Genomic DNA, 16,726 nt, shown 5'->3' on the forward strand with positions numbered 1-16,726 from the left:
TAACCTAATTTAATAAGCTTTCTGATAGGATCTAATCAATTAACAAAGAGTAAATGCCCAATAATTAGGAATTATTTTCCTTTATAATGTTTCTTAGTGTTCTTTTTCCTTCGCTATTTGAAAAAGCAATTGTAGTCTCATCTTTCCTAGAATTTTCTTTTGAATTCCATTTCCTTTTCCTTTTCTTTTGATTTCTGTACAAAACATCTGGCCTTTCACAGAAGCAGATTTTGAAATTCCTCCCCTAAGCTTCTCTCCCTCACCACCCCCTCTCCTCCAGGTCCCCCATCCCAAATCCTTCTGTGGAAAACTCTGCTTCACAAAACAGGGGATAGAGGTTTAGATAGAGGAAATGGTTGTTAAAGATGAGATTGTTGCAATGTTCAAATTCTGGCTCATTTGCTAGGAACCATTTTCTGAGAACTGTTTTGGCCATTCTTTAGACTGAGGCATGTAATAATAATAATAAGAAAGCACTCTGCTGGAATAAAGAAGATTTGCTATTCTGGTGGAATTTATTGAGGGTATTTTGGTCACCCCAGTTCTATATTCAGTTGTAAAGGGCAGAGGCACCCCTGGACCACATAACCTCTTCCCCACAGAGCCTGTTCATAGTCGTGCCCTGGGGAGAAGTGAGATGGCATCAGCTAAATGCAAAGCATCACCTTCATCTGCTGAGGGTCTCTGTCTATTTGTAACAACTAGACATGTTGGAGTGGCTTTTGTGTCAGCAGTATTGGTCAGAATGTACAGTATGTAGAGACCCCCTTAGTTGAATAGTTTAGTTCACAGGCTCACTGGGAAAACAAAACTAACCCCCGCCCCAGCCCCATGATCTAACCATCTCCTGTCCTTCTCCAGCAGTAGAGGTTGCTCCCCTTCCCCCCCCACCCCCCCAGCCATGGGCTGGTCCATTGATGCCACTTGTGAGTAGGGATACTGACAGCTTTTCAGGAGGGCAAGACAGAGCCATTTGCTAAGTCTTTGGTCATCCATTTGGCTGAAGGGACTGTCTGAAAAGCCATTGAGTTCCTGAAGGCTGAGGAGCCTCAGAGGTCCCTTGCTCTAGTGACTGGAGGACTCATGACAATGATTGGGACCTCTTACAGCCCTTGAAGTCGAGATCATTGGGTATAGGGAAGGAGCGCTGGGGGGATCCTGGAGCTGCCCCCACCTCTGTTGATTCCTTCCTTGTTGTCAGCAGCCATTCTAAGGCATAGTGAAGTCTGGATGGACATTGTGTGTGACCCTCCATTTGTGTGTCAAGCTCTCATTTCAAGCTCTCCCTCATTTCATGTTGTCTTTTTTGTTCTTTCGTTCTCCTCTCTTGTGTGTTTGGTTTCTCTCCCTTTTGTTCTGAATGACTAGTCTGTGCTGACTGTGACCCCTATGCTGTGGCAGGCGTGTGTAACGACCATGGCAAGACCTATGCCTTGTATGCCATCACTGTGCACCGGCGCGGCCCCAACAGCGACGAGATCTGGAAGACCTATCGCCGTTACAGCGACTTCCATGACTTCCACATGAGGATCACTGAGCAGGTAAGGGGAAGTCTGTCTCTTGTTCTTGGCTCATCCCAAACCCTTCTGGGTGTTGGAGGAAGGCCCAAGTGGATGGCACCTGGATGGCCATAGCAAGCTGGCTTCTTGGTCCTAGTTCTTTTAAAACTCTCAGAGCACTTAGTCTTTAATGACCCAGATTTCTGTATATTCTTAAAAGGAACCTTTTAAAAGAATTCACCAACAGGCCGAGGTTCATATATTTGTGAAATAGAAAAAAATTCCCTGAATTTGGTTTCAGATGGCTTCTGGTCTATCTCTACAAACCAGTGATGGTTAAATATTACGAGAATATTTTCTCTCTCTCTCTTTTTTTTTAAACCCTTCTGTCTTGGAATCAGTACTGTGTATTGGTTCCAAGGCAGAAGAATGGTAAGGGCTAGGCAATGGGGGTCAAGTGACTTGCCCAGAGTCACCCAGCTAGGAAATGTCTGAGGCCAGATTTGAACCCAGGATCTTCTGTTTCTAGGCCTGGCTCTCAATCTAATAAGTTACTCAGCAGCCCTCAAGGAATATTTTCTTTTGACAGTTTCAGTATTAAATTATTGCTAATGAATAGCCACCAAAACTGGGCAGTGGACTTGTCAGGGTCTTATTTGATATTCCTTAGACAGAAATGTCATTTTTCATATTTAGCCCTAAAAAATGTCTCTGAAGTTGATTTGAGGTAATAAACTTTGGCATTAGCTTCATTAGATTTAAGTGCGATAGTTCAGTTGTTGAACCATTGTCTTTTCCTACATAGTGTGTTGTACAGAAATCCAGTCCACGGAAGGGGATCAGGTTATTTGTTACATTGGTCACAGAGATGAAGAAATGAAAACTGATAAAAAAAATCCTCTTGAGAAAGGATTTCCTTCGAAACATAGAGTCTGTGTGGTCGAAGGCTTAGCCAGCTGTTGAATGTACTTGATATTCTTAGCTGGCCTACCTTTGATGACCCAGCCTTCAGTCACATGCTCTTAACCCCCATCAAATAGCAGAAAGAAAAATGTAAGAACTTGGGGTTTAAACAGGGTTGAAGTGTAGAACCTGTAAAGCCCTTTGAAGCCCTTTTTGGTCTTTCTCCTGGCAGCAGGATGGAGTCACTTGGCTACAGAAAAACCTTCATTTAAAAAGGTTTAAATTATAGTGTGCTAAGTAAGCCCTGCAAACCTGTTGTCTATGGAAATGGTCAATGAAAAGTTTGATCAAACCAAACAGTTTTTAAAATTGAGTGAAACTGAGCAAGTAGTGTACCACCTTGGCATCCTTTCCTTGTGATATATGTATTGTGAGTGTAGCTGTCAGAGAATGTGAGCTTAGAAAGGACTAGAGCAGCCATTGAGGTTAGCCCCTACCCTAGAGGACCCTCCAGTGTGCATGCCTGATTGGGAATTGTCCAGTCTCTGTTGGAAGGCTGGCCCCCAAGAAGGGGGAGCCATAGAGACCAGTCTCCTTAGCCCCTTTGTACCACAGATTCACTGATCCTGTAAGTCTCCTCCCTCTTCCACATGCTAACCCTTCACACTACTTCCACTTCCATATCCTGCTCCTGTGACAGGAATGTGGGCCCTTCCGTGTCCTGCTTGCCTCCCTTCCTCCTCTCGCTTTGCTGGGTTTTCCTAGAGACACAGCCCCAGAGGCATGGAGGCAGAGTACAGGCAGCACTTCCTCTCGCTTCCTTGGGGGTTTTGTCCCTTTGGATGGATTGCAAATGGCACTGGCTTTTGGGGCAGCAGCATTACACTTGGCGTCATTGAGATACATTTCCCTCTTCTTGCTTTTGTGATAGTGATCTTTTGAACCTGTCTAATGTTAAGGGTAAATTTTAGGGTTGAGACTGAATATATTTTTTAGTTGGTTGCCAGGGATTTAAATTCTAAATCCCAATGATATACTCAAGTCAGAATGAAATTTTATGGTGGTTTATTTATAATAGAAGGGGGGGAGAGAGAGAGAGAGACAGAGACAGAGAGAGACAGAGACAGAGAGAGAGAGAGACAGAGAGAGAGAGAGAGAGAGAGAGAGAGAGAGAGAGAGAGAGAGAAGAGAGAAGAGAGAGAGTGAGAGTTCAGAGGCCTCAGCCAAGGGGTCTTCCCAGAAGATTAAATCTAGCTCGGCTTCCAGCCACGAGGCCTCCTCCAAGATGAGGGGCCTCCTTGGAGGCTAGTGTTTCCAGAAAGAGCCAAGGAAAAGGGGAATCAGCCTTAACACTCACCATGTGGTCATCTCAAGGAAGCAGTCTGAGGTCCCACACTCCAACTCCTCCAAGTCAAGTACCACCGCCAAAGAAAAAGTCCTCTCACAGGAAGTGATGAAAAATATAAAGACAGTTCTTCACATCACTTCCTGTGTCTCACATGTACCAATGGTGGCTTAAACTTGGCTTTGGACAGCCAATGGGGTCAGTCAGTTGTTTCTGATTTGTCACTTGCTAGCACATGCGGGTCATAGACATTCCTCCCCCAAACTTAATCTTTAAGTGGTGGGTGTATACATTCCTGGTTGCTAGAATTCTAAAGACTACGCCTGGTGGAGTAAATCTAAAATTCACACTAATAAAGACTATCCATTCATTGAGTGATTCTCCCCATGTTTACTAGGTTCACCCATGGATGTTGCCTGTCAACATCATTTGGATCCTGGTAAATATGGCGATCCTTTAGGGGGTGGGGGGGAGTTATGTCAGAATTCGAGAATTCATTAAAAGTCATTTGTGGGGTGGGTCACCTGGTTGACTCAATGGATGGAGAGCTAGGCCTAGAGAGGGGAGGTTTTGTGTTCAAATCTGACCTCAGAAGCTTCCTAGCTAGGTGCCCCTGGGCAAGTCACTTAACCACCATGGCCTAGCCCTTAGCAATCTTCTGCCTTAGAACCAATACACAGTATTATGTAAATCTGCATTTACAGTGAAAATCCCTTAGAAAAAAGTCTTCATAGAGATGTTTTTTTTTCATTGTTCAACTGGGAATTGTTTGGCTTTTTTATAATTTTCATTTTCTTTGAGAGGCCCAAGCAGGGATGCATATAAGGTTTTACCTTGTGCAATAGTAATAGGTTTCTGTGATTTTTAAAATGGCATTATTGTGATATATCATACATAGAATGAAGAATCTTAGAAAACCAGTTAGTCAGTATTTCATAAATATCGATATATCATTTTCATTAGAGTATTTTACATTTACATTATTTTGATAAAGCTTAGTGAGCGATAACTTCTGTTATTTTTTAAGCATAATCTACTGAATTATAAAAGTTTATTAAGTACATGTAATTGTATCTGCACATATAGTTCATTTTTAGGGGTCAATGTGATTCTTGATGGACTATGACATTTCCCCAAGTTTGTCTCAAACTCAAGATAACTGTTTGAGAACACTATTAATGATGTTGTTTTAGTGTTTCAGGTAATAAAATACTGTTAAAATTGAAATTGTTTCTCTTCTTTAGTCATTGATACTTAAGTACCATGAGAGCTATTCCTTTGAAGTATTAAATGTGTGTTCTGTTTTGTTTAACAACACTTCTTTCAAAGTATCTGAACTAAACTGACTTTTTAATGGGGAGATTACTTACCTATGAAATTAGGTTAATTCACTCAGATTACCTGAATGAACAGCCATTCAGAGAATGAAGAAATGAAGCCCAGATTCTTTGAAGATTTTCCTCAGGCCTTTCTCCCCCTGCCCCGCTTCCTCTGAGATAGCATTTGCTCATTGTGAAATCAGATCAGTCCTGGCTGTAATTGAATCATGGAATCTCAGCTAAAAGGCCCTCAAATATCTGTCATTTGACTCCAGCCTGGATAATTGTCCCCTTTCTCCTGCTATGGACAGTCGTCCAGCCTTGCTTGAAGAGTTCCATTGAGGGAAGATACTGCTAGGATCAGCCTCATGGTACTAGTTGTCTCTTGGACATTTATCTACTCAAGAAGTCACTTCTGGGCTCCAAATCTCTCCCCAGTCCAATCCATCTTCCACCCTGCTCCCAAAATGGTTTTAAGCACAATTGTGTCACTTGGTAAGGTTCAGTGACTCTCTTTTACCTACTCTAGAAATGTGAACTATAAACTCTGGTCAGCTTTTAAAGCCCTTCCCACCTAGCCCAGCTTATTTTAGCTCCATGGTACATCCCTTCCTCCCCTGCAGTCCAGCCAAACCCACCTTCTGGTTGTTCTTTCACATATGGTGTTGATTCTCACTTTCTTGTTCTGGTTAACCCCTTGCCCAGAATGCCTCCTTCTCATCCTTTAAAATGTTGCTCACATACCTCTCTCCACATGTGCCCTTTCCCTATCTCCCTATGGGTTCATTGCCTTCATATTTGTGTTTCTTCTTTTCTATTTCAAGTGTATATACTTAGACATGTGCTTGACATCTCTCCCCTCCAGGCTCTAAGCTCCTTGGGAGTAAGGAATGTTTTATTCCTTGGCATACCTGGCACAGTTCCTGGCACACAGTGGGTGCTTCATACTTGCTTGCTGATTCATTGTACCAGTCATAGCTGTTCATTAGTGTACTTTTATTTATCTAGCCCACAACTCTCGTTTTCTGAGAAGAATAGCACAGAAGTCTCTATAAATTCTATGTGCAATGTCTCCTCTTGGAGCATTTTAATCATGAGATTAATCTGGTATGGCCTGTTGATGCCAGGCTGGCTCTTTGAAATCGCTGAATCCCTTTTGAGATGTTCATGAACCTCCCCACTAGTAATATTTTCCAGAATTTCATAAAGAATTAGTCATGGTCATTAACCAGTTTGCAGACTCTCTTCTCCCTTATGTGAATATTAGGACAGCATTAGCCATCATCTTCCAGTATTCCTCTTGTTCTTTTTGTCTCAGTCTTTCAGAGATCCCTGACTGTACTCAACAGTTCCATCAGCTACTTCTTTGCGTCCTCTATGATATGGGTTCTTCATGACTAGGGAACTTGACTCTTCCAGGGTAACTGCTCTCTTACTGTCTTCTTACTTGACTAGGAAATCAGTTCTTTTAGTCATTCTTGTTCTGTCTTTTCTAGGCCGTTGACCAATTGTCTTGGTTGAGGAAACTTCTTTTTATATGATTGTCATTGGTCTGTCCATTTGGAAGAGTGTTCCTATCCCTTTTTTTTAAAGGAAGAACTGTATTATGTTTTTTTATTCCTCTCTTACTTGGCCTTCCTTCCATGTTTTATAAAAATATTCTAAAAGTATAAGTCACCATTGTAAAAACTTATGTTAGTTTGGTTTAGCGATTGGCTGTATACATTCTTATTCATGTGAAGGATACTTATTTCCAAGTCAAAAGGGTAACATAAAAGAAACCTAATTCTTAATTATGATATGTGGCATTACACTCATCTGTCTTCAAACTAGATCCACTCTTTTTCTCTCAGTTTTGTCCCCTAGGTCTAGGACAGTGTTGGCAAATCTTTAAGAGATTGCATGCCCAAACTGCACTCTCAAGTTGCCTGTGAACCCCCCACATTACCCCAGACAGGGGAGGGAAGAAGAGCTTGCACTGGGCTGCTGGACAAAGGGGTATGGCATGTGAAAAATGTCCTTAGGCTCACATGAGAGGAAGAATGGAGCAGCTCCTCTGGCACACTGGGGCACGCGTGCCATATATTCATCAATATGGGTCTAGGAGAATGTTTCTCTAAAGAAGTCGGTTCTTTGTTGCAATGTCTAAAATTCTTATATACTTTTGTAGATAGCAAAGGAATGAATTTTAAGAGAGAGACACTGAACATGTTTTGTATTCTAGTTTGAGAATCTGTCAAGCATCCTAAAGCTCCCTGGTAAAAAAACATTTAACAATATGGATCGAGACTTTTTAGAAAAGAGAAAAAAGGACCTAAATGCATATTTACAGGTAAGAACATATTTGCTATCAATCTTATCTTGTAATTTACATCAAAGCAAAAATGTATAGGAGGCTTCTTTTTCTTGAAAAGTTTGATTAGGGTGACCATTTGTGCGTCTTGTATTGAAACTTAAAAGAAACTTCCTGCATGGTTGATTTTAATGATTTCTTTCTTGAGTGCTGAATGAAGAATTTGGGCATTAGACAAGATGGTTTTTGAGGGGGCTGGCCCAGCTCTGGAGCTTCTTGAATTTATAAAGCTCCATTTCTCCATAGTCCTGTAACTTGTAGATATTTGATAATAAACTAGAGAATTGATTATCCCTCATTCATTGTCCAGAAATTGACTCCATCATTTTGGGGTCTATCCAAAGGACATGAAAAGAATTGGGCAGCTTACATTCTTAGAATGCCAGTGCTTGTTAACCTTAGAACTGTGTAAAGCAGTCTATATTCTGGGCCCACAGGCTGCAGCCTGATTTTGCTTTTTCTTTCCCCTAGGATCTTGTCAAAATGATTAAAGTGGCAAAGACTCCCTTTAGGGAGTCTGAACATCAGAACTCTGTTTGGGTTTGCCTGGCAATGTCCTATCTCTTGGGGCCCCTCAAGAACTTACCCTAATTCCTACAAGGGCTGTGGCATACATATAGCCCCAGGTAGATGTGATTCTTGCAATGCCACGGATTCAGTGGTCCAGTATCTGTTCTACTACCACGCCCCCACAGAACCGTGCATCCCCCCTCCCCCATAGCCTACTATTCATAAATTTGAATAATTTTTCAAATTTTTATACATATATATATATATATACTTATTAAAAACCCTTACTTTTTGTCTCTGAATCAATACTGTGGGAGCTAGGCAATGGGGGTTAGATGACTTGCCCACGGTCACTTCTCAATCCACTGAGCTACCTAGTTGCTCCCAAATTCATATATGTTGAAGTTAGACAGATTTGATTATGTCAGTGAGGTGAGTGAATTAGTAATTTGTCGTTTTAAAATGACTGCTTTTTATATTTTTTGGTCTCATTTATTTATCCGATTCAGTGGCCTTTTCACTTGCCAAATTACCCATTAAAGGTACAAAAGCAATTCTGAGAATTAAATGAAGTCGTTCATCAGAGAACTCTAGGAATCCCAAGCACACTGTGCTCATTTTTCTCTTGGTCATATAATTTGTTTTCAGGTTGTTGATTTTTTGTTTTTTTTTTTTTCATGATAACTCTGTTGTGAATGTCCCGTCTATTTAGGCTATCCTTTTCTCACCACGGATAACCCCTAAAAAGGGACAACCCTGAAAGATGAATCTGTGACTAAGTAGCCAACATCACCTAAAGTAAGGGTCGGGGCTGCTGTCAGGTGCTGCTCGCTTGGGCTAAAGCCTTTCTCCCTTGTGTTTTCTAGCTCTTACTGACACCTGAGATGATGAAAGCCTCCCCTGCCCTGGCTCCCTACGTGTGTGACTTTCTGGAGAACAAAGCCTACAGCAAAGGCAAAGGAGATTTTGCTCGTAAGGTAAGAAGCCCTTAGAACCTAGGGCCAGAGGGGCGGATTTTGGGGTGCAGAAATGGGGACCTGGAGAGGAGGTGTTTCTTGTTCAGTCCTACGTGGCTGGCCACCTTTACTGTAGCCAGAACCCTGATGGCCCTGTCGTCTGTTCTTGTTTGACATCTCCCATTGGATCGTGAGCTCCTTGAGAGCCAGAACTGTCTCGTCGCCTTCTGTACCCCCTGGTACAGTGCCTGACACAGATCAGATGCCCACTAGGTTTTTCTGTTATCTGCCAGTGTGAACAGAAGTGTGCCCCAATCCCAGTACCACCTCTACCCACCTCCTGTCATTCAGCAGGAAGGACCCCTAAGACACTAAATGTTGACTGATGACTGAGTCTCCCCCAGCTTCTTAGCTGGAATTGAAAACGTAGAGAAGGAAGTCACATGATTCTTTTTTCCCTTTAGATGGACACATTTGTAAATCCACTTCGCAATTCTATGAGGAATGTTTCAAATGCAGTTAAATCTCTTCCCGATAGCTTGGCAGAGGGCATGACCAAAATGTCAGACAACATGGGCAAAATGTCAGAGAGATTAGGACAAGACATCAAACAATCATTTTTCAAGGTAAGAGCACTCTGTGGGACCGTGGTTCTAAAAGCTGGTCCTTTGGATGTCCTTCTTGTAAGGCACTTGTTTCACTTCTCAAAGTCTGTGAAGTAATGGCCTGATGCTGTCGAGAGCATCAAAGGTGCTTTCTGTCATGCCTGAATTTCTCTTCAGTTTCTTTTGTGAAAAAACAAGACAATATGTGGGGACGTTTTTATCCAATCTGGTAACTTGATTGGTGCAGAGGATTCCTGGTAAGGAAATCTCTGCTAGGACAGACCAGCAGCAATTCTGCTTTTCTTTGGGGGACCGGAGGGAGTGAGGGAGGGTGTGGAGAGGCCTTCTGGGAGGGAGCCATAGCCAGAATTTGAACTCAGCTCTTTGTGGCTTTAGGTCAGCCTTCCAGGTTCTGCTCCCTGTGACATTCTGCTTTTCAACTTGTTATATACATGGAATGTTGACAAATGACAAAATTCACTGCTCCACTCTGTGCTACTTTAATGATAACTAATCCATTGCCTAAAAATTCAGTGCTCTGTGGCTCTTGGGTGTCAGTGTCCTACCAGAATATGTCAATCCCAGTAAATTCTTATATTTCAGGCGGCAGACTCTCTGCCTGGCATTTGACAAAAAGCTCTTTTACTATCATTGGTATTGCCATATAAATGGATTGGGGTTGGTCAGTGCCATGAAACTCTTGTCACACTGTCAGTCTGAGTTCATGGAAGGAGCTGTCCCATGTATTCTCAATTTCCACATCCCAGAATTTGGAATTTGCTGTGAATAAATTATTGTTAAATACATTTTGCCTCCACAAAGCCCTAATCTGATGCTTTATCAGGGCACAGAGGTGATGCTAGACTCTCCAGGATCCTGTTGGTACAGGGCCAGCCTGGATGGGTTTAAGTTCTGGGAAGCTGTGAGACAAGTAAAATACATTATTTAGGAACTATGTCATTGGAAAAGGTGTTGAGCCAGTCCTGGAGATAGAAGGATGTTAGCTCAGCCAGCTTGAATGTCTCATTGGTGCCCATGGGATTCGAAGTCTCTGAGGAAGTTTGGTCCTCTCTAATGATTTTGGGAGGCCATGGAAGGGAATCTTTTAAGATGAGAAGGTGGGGGGCTCGCCACTTTGCCATTCTTTGAAGGGAGCCCTGAACCCCACATTTTAGTTTTTATTTTCAAACTATCTGGGGCCTCCGCTTCTTTTCAGTGTTCAAGGGATCTGTGCTCCCAACTGTTGAAATGCTTTTGTTTCTCTTTTGTAAAAAATTTAGCCTGATGAATGGGCCCTGGATGTTGTGCCACTCTGTTTCTAGGACATCCTTCCTCTTGTCATTGCCTCTGTCTAGTCGTCTTCCCCCTTGCCTCGTGCTCTTTGGTGGCTTGATGTTTTTTGTCCCTCCTAGGTGCCTCCTTTAATTCAGAAGACAGATTCTGATGCTGAACATTGCCGAGTCTCAGCCCAGCTGGATGACAACGTAAGTGACTTCTGCCTCCCACAGTTCTTAATTGATGACTTGGAAAAGAATTTGCAAATTCATTTTAAAATGGCTTTTGCTATCTTCTTGCTTACAGTAAAATTTCTCTTTTCTCCTAAATTATTTCAATAATTGAGAACACGAGCCTTTAAAAGGCGGTCAGGAAGGGGTCATCTGGGTGGTCCAGTGGATTGAGAGACAGGGGTTCCTAGGTTAAAATCTGGCTTCAGACACTTCCTAGCTAGGTGACCCTGGGCAAGTCATCTGACCACTCTCCTACCTTGAAACCAACACATAGTATTAATTCTAAGAGGGAAGGTAAGGGGTTAAAAAAAAGGCAGTCAGGAAACATCACATGCTAAACAGAGCTGGATGGGGCCAGACAGGGCCTGTCCACAGGAAGCTGCCCAGGAGGGAGAGCCCGGCTTTAGGCTCCTACAATGGCCCTGATTAGAAAAAGGTCTCCTGGGTGGGGTGTAAACCAGCCCCTCATTTTCTTGGGAATCGTGTTTTCAGTGTTTAGATTGTGGCACGGGTGTGGTGAAGGGGTGGGGGGAGACCTTTGGTCCTCAGGGCTAAGCGATGGAGACCAAAGGCAGGCCTGTGGGCCCCTCTCACACCCTGCTCCCATCCCAGGCCGCTCTGGAATGGTTCTTTAGGCTCCCCAGGGTGAGTCATTCCTAGTCTCTAACCCCAGGACAGGGAGGGTGGGGGTGGGGCGGGATTGCTTGTTCCCACAGCTGGCCTGTTCTGATGGAGGGACAGGGGTGGGGGCTCCCTCCTGTGGCCTGCCAAGATGGCCGCCTCCCCACGCCCCCTTTGAGGAGCATTCCGGCCCGGCCTGGCCAGGCTTCTTGAGGGCGCTTTGGGTCAGTGTAGGGCCGGAGTGAGCTCGGGCTTCACTTTGCAGGTGGACGACAACATCCCTCTTCGGGTCATGCTGCTCCTCATGGACGAGGTCTTTGACCTGAAGGAACGGAACCAGTGGCTGCGGCGGAACATCAAGAACCTGCTCCAGCAGCTGATCCGGGCTACCTACGGGGACACCATCAACAGGTATTGGCCTGCCTCGCCCCGCCCCTCCTCGCCCCGCCCCTCCTCGCCCCGCCCTACCGGCATCAAGGCCTCACTTCTGTTTCTTTCCTGCCAGAAAAATAGTGGACCACGTGGACTGGATGACGTCTCCTGAGCAGGTGGCTGACTCGGTCAAGCGTTTCAGGTACTGTCGGGGTCATCCTCCTCCTTGTGGAGATGAGGAGACCCAATGAGGGCGGAGCAGCGACTCTCAGGGGCCCGCCCTTCTCTCCGCCCCAGCTCTCCTTGACTGGCCCCGCCCTGAGTGCTCCTTTGGCCATGGGAGGGGCAGGAAGAACAGGCCCCTCCCCCTCCCCAGTCCGCCACCCCGCCCCTCCCAGCAGCCTCTGCTGTCTCCGGAGCTCAGGCTGGCCTCTGTGGGGTCAGCTGAAGAGCTCAGGGAGGGCTGCATGTTAGAGGGGGCCCCGAGGAGGAGGGAGGGAGGATGTTGCAGTAGGGAGGCCCCTTTAGAGGAAAGGGCTGGGACAGAGAGAGGCCCAAAGTCAGGAAAGTGCCCAACTGGTGGGGCATCGAGCCTCTGAAGAAGTGGAGGCTGGAGCCAGCCCAGGGGAGGCCTTGGACATTGGCCCCAGCAGGCCCCAGGGCGGTCTGGATGTTGGGCTGCCCCCAGAGAAAGGCCCAGAGCAGGCCGGAGGCCAGTTAGAGGCCCCAGATGAGATGAGGCAGTCCCTGTGAGGCCCCACGTTCTGGGGAAGAGAGGGGGAGGGGTGCCGGCTTTGGGGTTTGGCTGTCGGGCCTGCCCTCCCCCGCTCACCTCGCTCTCCTTTCGCCCAGGGACGCCTTCTGGCCCAACGGCATCCTGGCCGAGACGGTGCCGAGCAGGGACAAGGCCATCAGGATGAGGACCCGAGTGGCCGGCAAGACCAAGCTCCTGGAGATCATGCCTGGTGAGTGGAGACCTCCTGAGAGCCCCGCCTTGAGGGGGGAGGGTCGGGCCTCTGCCCAGTTGCCACAGCCCAGGGATCCCTCTCCCCACCCATGCCTCGGCTCCCCCCCTCCTCCCCCCAGTGCCTCCCAGGCCTCGGATCCAGTGCCGCCGCCTCCGGGAAGCCTTCCAGGACCCCAGGAGCGAGGCTGGGCCTCTCACAGCATGCTTGTCCTCTCCGTCTAGATGAGCTGAAGCACATCATCGGGGCCGAGACGACACGCAAGGGCATCCTGCGGGTCTTCGAGATGTTCCAGCACCAGCAGCTCAACAAGAGGATGGTCTACGTGTTCCTGGAGGGCTTCCTGGAGACGCTGTTCCCCCAGTACAAGTTCCACGAGCTCTTCAACAAGCTGCACTCGCGCTCGCGGCACATGAGGAGATACAAGCAGAGGCTGCAGGCCGCCCCGCCGCCCCCCCTGCAGAAGAGGTGACGGCGGCCGCGCCGCTTTGCTCGTCTGGGCGGCAGCGGGGCCGCGCCAAGCTCGCAGCGTCGCCCCTTAGGCTCTTAGTACACCCACGAGACCCGGGCCGCCGCTCCTCCTCGCCCGCCGCCCCGCCGGGAGCCCGCGTGTGGGGACGCCGGGAGCGGGAGCGAGGCCGGCCGCTCCTTTCTGACCAGAGGATGCGGGGGGACCTCCCCGAGGATGGGGGGCTCCTCGGCCCGGCACCGGGAGCCCCTGTGAGGGGCGGCTCGGGGGGAGGGGTCCGGCCTCGGCCCGCGTCCCCCCGAGGGGGAGAGAGCTCGGGACGGCCCACCCGGAGAGCGACGTCCGGCCCGACACGCCCGAGGCCTGGACTGACGGTTATGAAACTGGACTTTCACCCCAATTCCTGTGCTCTTGTGATGTAAAGAAATAAAGCTGGGTCACAGTCGAGCTTGGTTGTATCTGTTATTCGGGGATCACGAGTGAGCCCCGGACAGAGGAGGAGGCAGCGGCGCGCCCACACCTCCCGGCCTCCGTGCACACGGCCGGGTGGCCCCGCGCAGGAACGCTTCTGGCGCACGCACAGCTCCGAAGAGGAGGAGAGCAACGAGAATGTTTTTCTAGATACTTTTTTATGTAAAGAGCCTGCGGAGACCCCGGGACTTCCCTGAGCTCCGCTCTGACGGAGCAGACGCACTCGCACTCAGGGCCGCTGGCTCGGGGCGTCCCCTGGCTCTGCCTTTGACAAACAGTGAACACTAAGAGCTTGAAGCTCCTTGTGGATTCCTGAGCCAAGATCCTGGGGGGGTGGAGCCCCCCGGCGTCAGCAATACAGACGTGTGTGTACGTGTGCGTGTACATGTGTGTGTGTGCATGTGCGCATCTCCAGCTAAGACAGGGCCCGGGAAGCCGGGGCCCCACCGCTGCCGCCGCTGGGGAGCTTCGCCCCGCGGCGAGGCGGCCTCTTCCTTCTCGGAGCCTCCTTTCAGCCTTTCTGGAAGCGGCTTCGTCGTGTCCTGCCTGCCCGGGAGTGCCGAGATGACCCGCGAGCGTCCCCGGACGGAGAAGCCCGGCCCGTCGGGGCAGGCTCGAGAAGGGCTTCAGAGCAGAGCCGAGGGGGCGGCGTGGAGGCGTCCGAGACCCCAGAAATGGGCCCGGCGCCATCGCCACGAGCGCCACTTGTTAGGGACTCTCCGAGCAAGAATCCCAAGCGCTGGTCCGGCTAACGACGGCGCCTCTTCCCGAGCGGCGTGCTCCGGCCGTACGGTCACCTCGGGCCAGCGTCCAGTCGGTGCACCGAGCTCCGGCGGGCACTGGAGGGGGCAGCTGCACAGACACCCGGCAGAAGCGCGGCGGCGTCTCCGAGGCGATCCCAAGACGCGAAGCACGCGGTGCCTTCGGCAGGAGCTCCTCGATCGGGTTTTCGGTGGTTTTGTCTCAGACGACGCCTCGCTGCCAGCTTGTCTTGGGTGAAGCTGGGGAGCGAGTCCCAAGCGCACCGCCGTGGCCGTGCCGGGCCCGCAGGAGGCCCGCGTAGCTCCGCTTTCTCTGGAAGGAGCGTGCGAGTCTGAAAACGGCCACGCGGCTTCTTCTGACTTGGGCTGCCGGCGTTTTAAGTGCGGCCAGACCACGTGCCGACGCTTTGGAGGTTCCCTCTTTAAAGGCCACAATCTCAACTTTAATCTTGTGCAATATGTTCATTGAACGCATGTGAACTTGACTACGTGTAAAATAAATGCATTTGTACTGTTTCCAGGTTCCGCCGTCTTCTTCCCCCACAGCTTGCATTCCGGGAAGACTGGCCAGTCCTGCCCTGTAGAACCCTCCCGTTCGGGGTGTGCCCGGGTTCTGTCAGCCCTCTCTGCCCAATGGCGCGGCCATTTGTGGAACTGGAGGAAAAGTACGAACGTGTTCATTTGGGTTTGCGACATGTTCTGTCCGCCAAGAAAGCTGAAAACTGTTACACTAATAAAGTATTAACAAATGTCTTCTCGGGCGAGTGTTGTCGTCATTGCTGTGGGGTGTACAGCCTCAGCCGCTCCGGCCTCACGTGATTCATTCGTTTCCCAAAAGCCTGAGGCGGGTCGATAGTGCCGTAAGAGCAAGGTTTGGCAAGAGGGAAGGTCCAGGGAACCCTGGGCGTCCCCAGAATCCTCTCGGGGCCAGTCCTGCCCTTCATGAAGCCTGAGAGTCCCCTTTGGTAGATAGCCTGGGAGGCTTGTCGCCCGTAGTCATTGTTGTGAAAGGTGGAGCGTTTGGGAGGGCCACAGAGGAGCCCAATCGGGATCTCTACCACATAAATCCGTAGCAATCGGGGCAAGGCTGGTACCAGCCGCTGTGGGGATCCAGGAATCCTTCTGCTCCTCTCATGCTTGTGGCCAGTCAAGGTCCTCCGATCCATGAGCCTAAAGCATTCGCTCACACAGAAGTTGGGGGGTTCTGCTTTAAAAATGGTCTGCACCCCAACACAGGCTTCCCTTTTTGGAGCTACCCAAACACTTTGTTCTTCTCTCTGATGCCCTTCTCATGAACTCTTGGAGTTATCCAGGACTTGTCCATTTTCCAATGGACATAATGAGAACAAGAACAATGGAAACGAGAACAATGGCTTGTTCTCTTCAGATCACAACTTCTACAAGTCCACTTTAATCGTTCCAACAGGTGCCTGTGAAACAGACTGCTGGTGCTGGTCCCTAGAGGTGGTAGGTGATTAGGTAGAAACAGGTAGCAAAATGGCGGACACCACTGAGGTGATGTCCACATAGATGATGAGATCACAACCGTCCCAAGCCAAATGATCCCGTTGGAAGTACATGGGAGAACATGGGTCAGGACATCGTGAATCATAGTGGACTGCTGTGGCATCTTGTGCTTTGTTCATCCAAGATGGACTAGTGGACAGAAGACCCTCAGGTTGTCCAAAGTTTATCCAAAGCACGAAGTTTATGAATAACGGGAAAACAACAGTTCTCGGTTTTTTTGCTAAAGAATGTGTGGAGCTCCATCAGAATGCCATCGTCTGCTGTCTCTATACAGACATTCTTGGATGGAGTGGAGAGCAGGGAAGAGCTAGAGAACTTAGATGACTTGCCTGGGGTCACGTAGCCAGTAGGTCAGAAGTAAGGGAACTTGGTCTCTCACCCATGAAATCAGCCTGCTTCCTCTCCAGGAAATTATGCTCTCATAACGATGGGTCTTTCTAAAAAGAATGATGTCTTTACCTGGCTGTTGCAGTATCAAGAAACTCTCCATGGGCCAAAGGCAGGTGGGTGTATGCTCTACACAGCTTCCTTTGCAGTTCAGG

General features: G+C 48.2%; 1 protein-coding gene across 4 annotated transcripts in view; it reads left to right on the top strand.

Moving 5' to 3' along the window:
- SNX13 (sorting nexin 13) overlaps positions 1–15,410 on the top strand; it is a 90,985-nt gene extending 75,575 nt beyond the window's left edge. For 3 of the 4 annotated variants that reach the window (XM_007505422.3, XM_056800561.1, XM_056800562.1), the window contains 9 exons: positions 1,369–1,541; positions 7,291–7,398; positions 8,796–8,906; positions 9,350–9,511; positions 10,903–10,974; positions 11,885–12,030; positions 12,125–12,193; positions 12,844–12,956; positions 13,181–15,410. In XM_007505422.3, the coding sequence (XP_007505484.2) occupies positions 1,369–1,541; positions 7,291–7,398; positions 8,796–8,906; positions 9,350–9,511; positions 10,903–10,974; positions 11,885–12,030; positions 12,125–12,193; positions 12,844–12,956; positions 13,181–13,428 (1,202 nt within the window). In that variant the 3' untranslated portion in view covers positions 13,429–15,410. The remainder of the gene's footprint in view (positions 1–1,368; positions 1,542–7,290; positions 7,399–8,795; positions 8,907–9,349; positions 9,512–10,902; positions 10,975–11,884; positions 12,031–12,124; positions 12,194–12,843; positions 12,957–13,180) is intronic. The other variant, XM_007505423.3, reaches the window with a different exon arrangement.
- Positions 15,411–16,726: the final 1,316 nt, after the last annotated feature.

This window comes from Monodelphis domestica, chromosome 5 (genome assembly GCF_027887165.1).
Source record: "Monodelphis domestica isolate mMonDom1 chromosome 5, mMonDom1.pri, whole genome shotgun sequence".
Classification (NCBI taxonomy): domain Eukaryota; kingdom Metazoa; phylum Chordata; class Mammalia; order Didelphimorphia; family Didelphidae; genus Monodelphis; species Monodelphis domestica.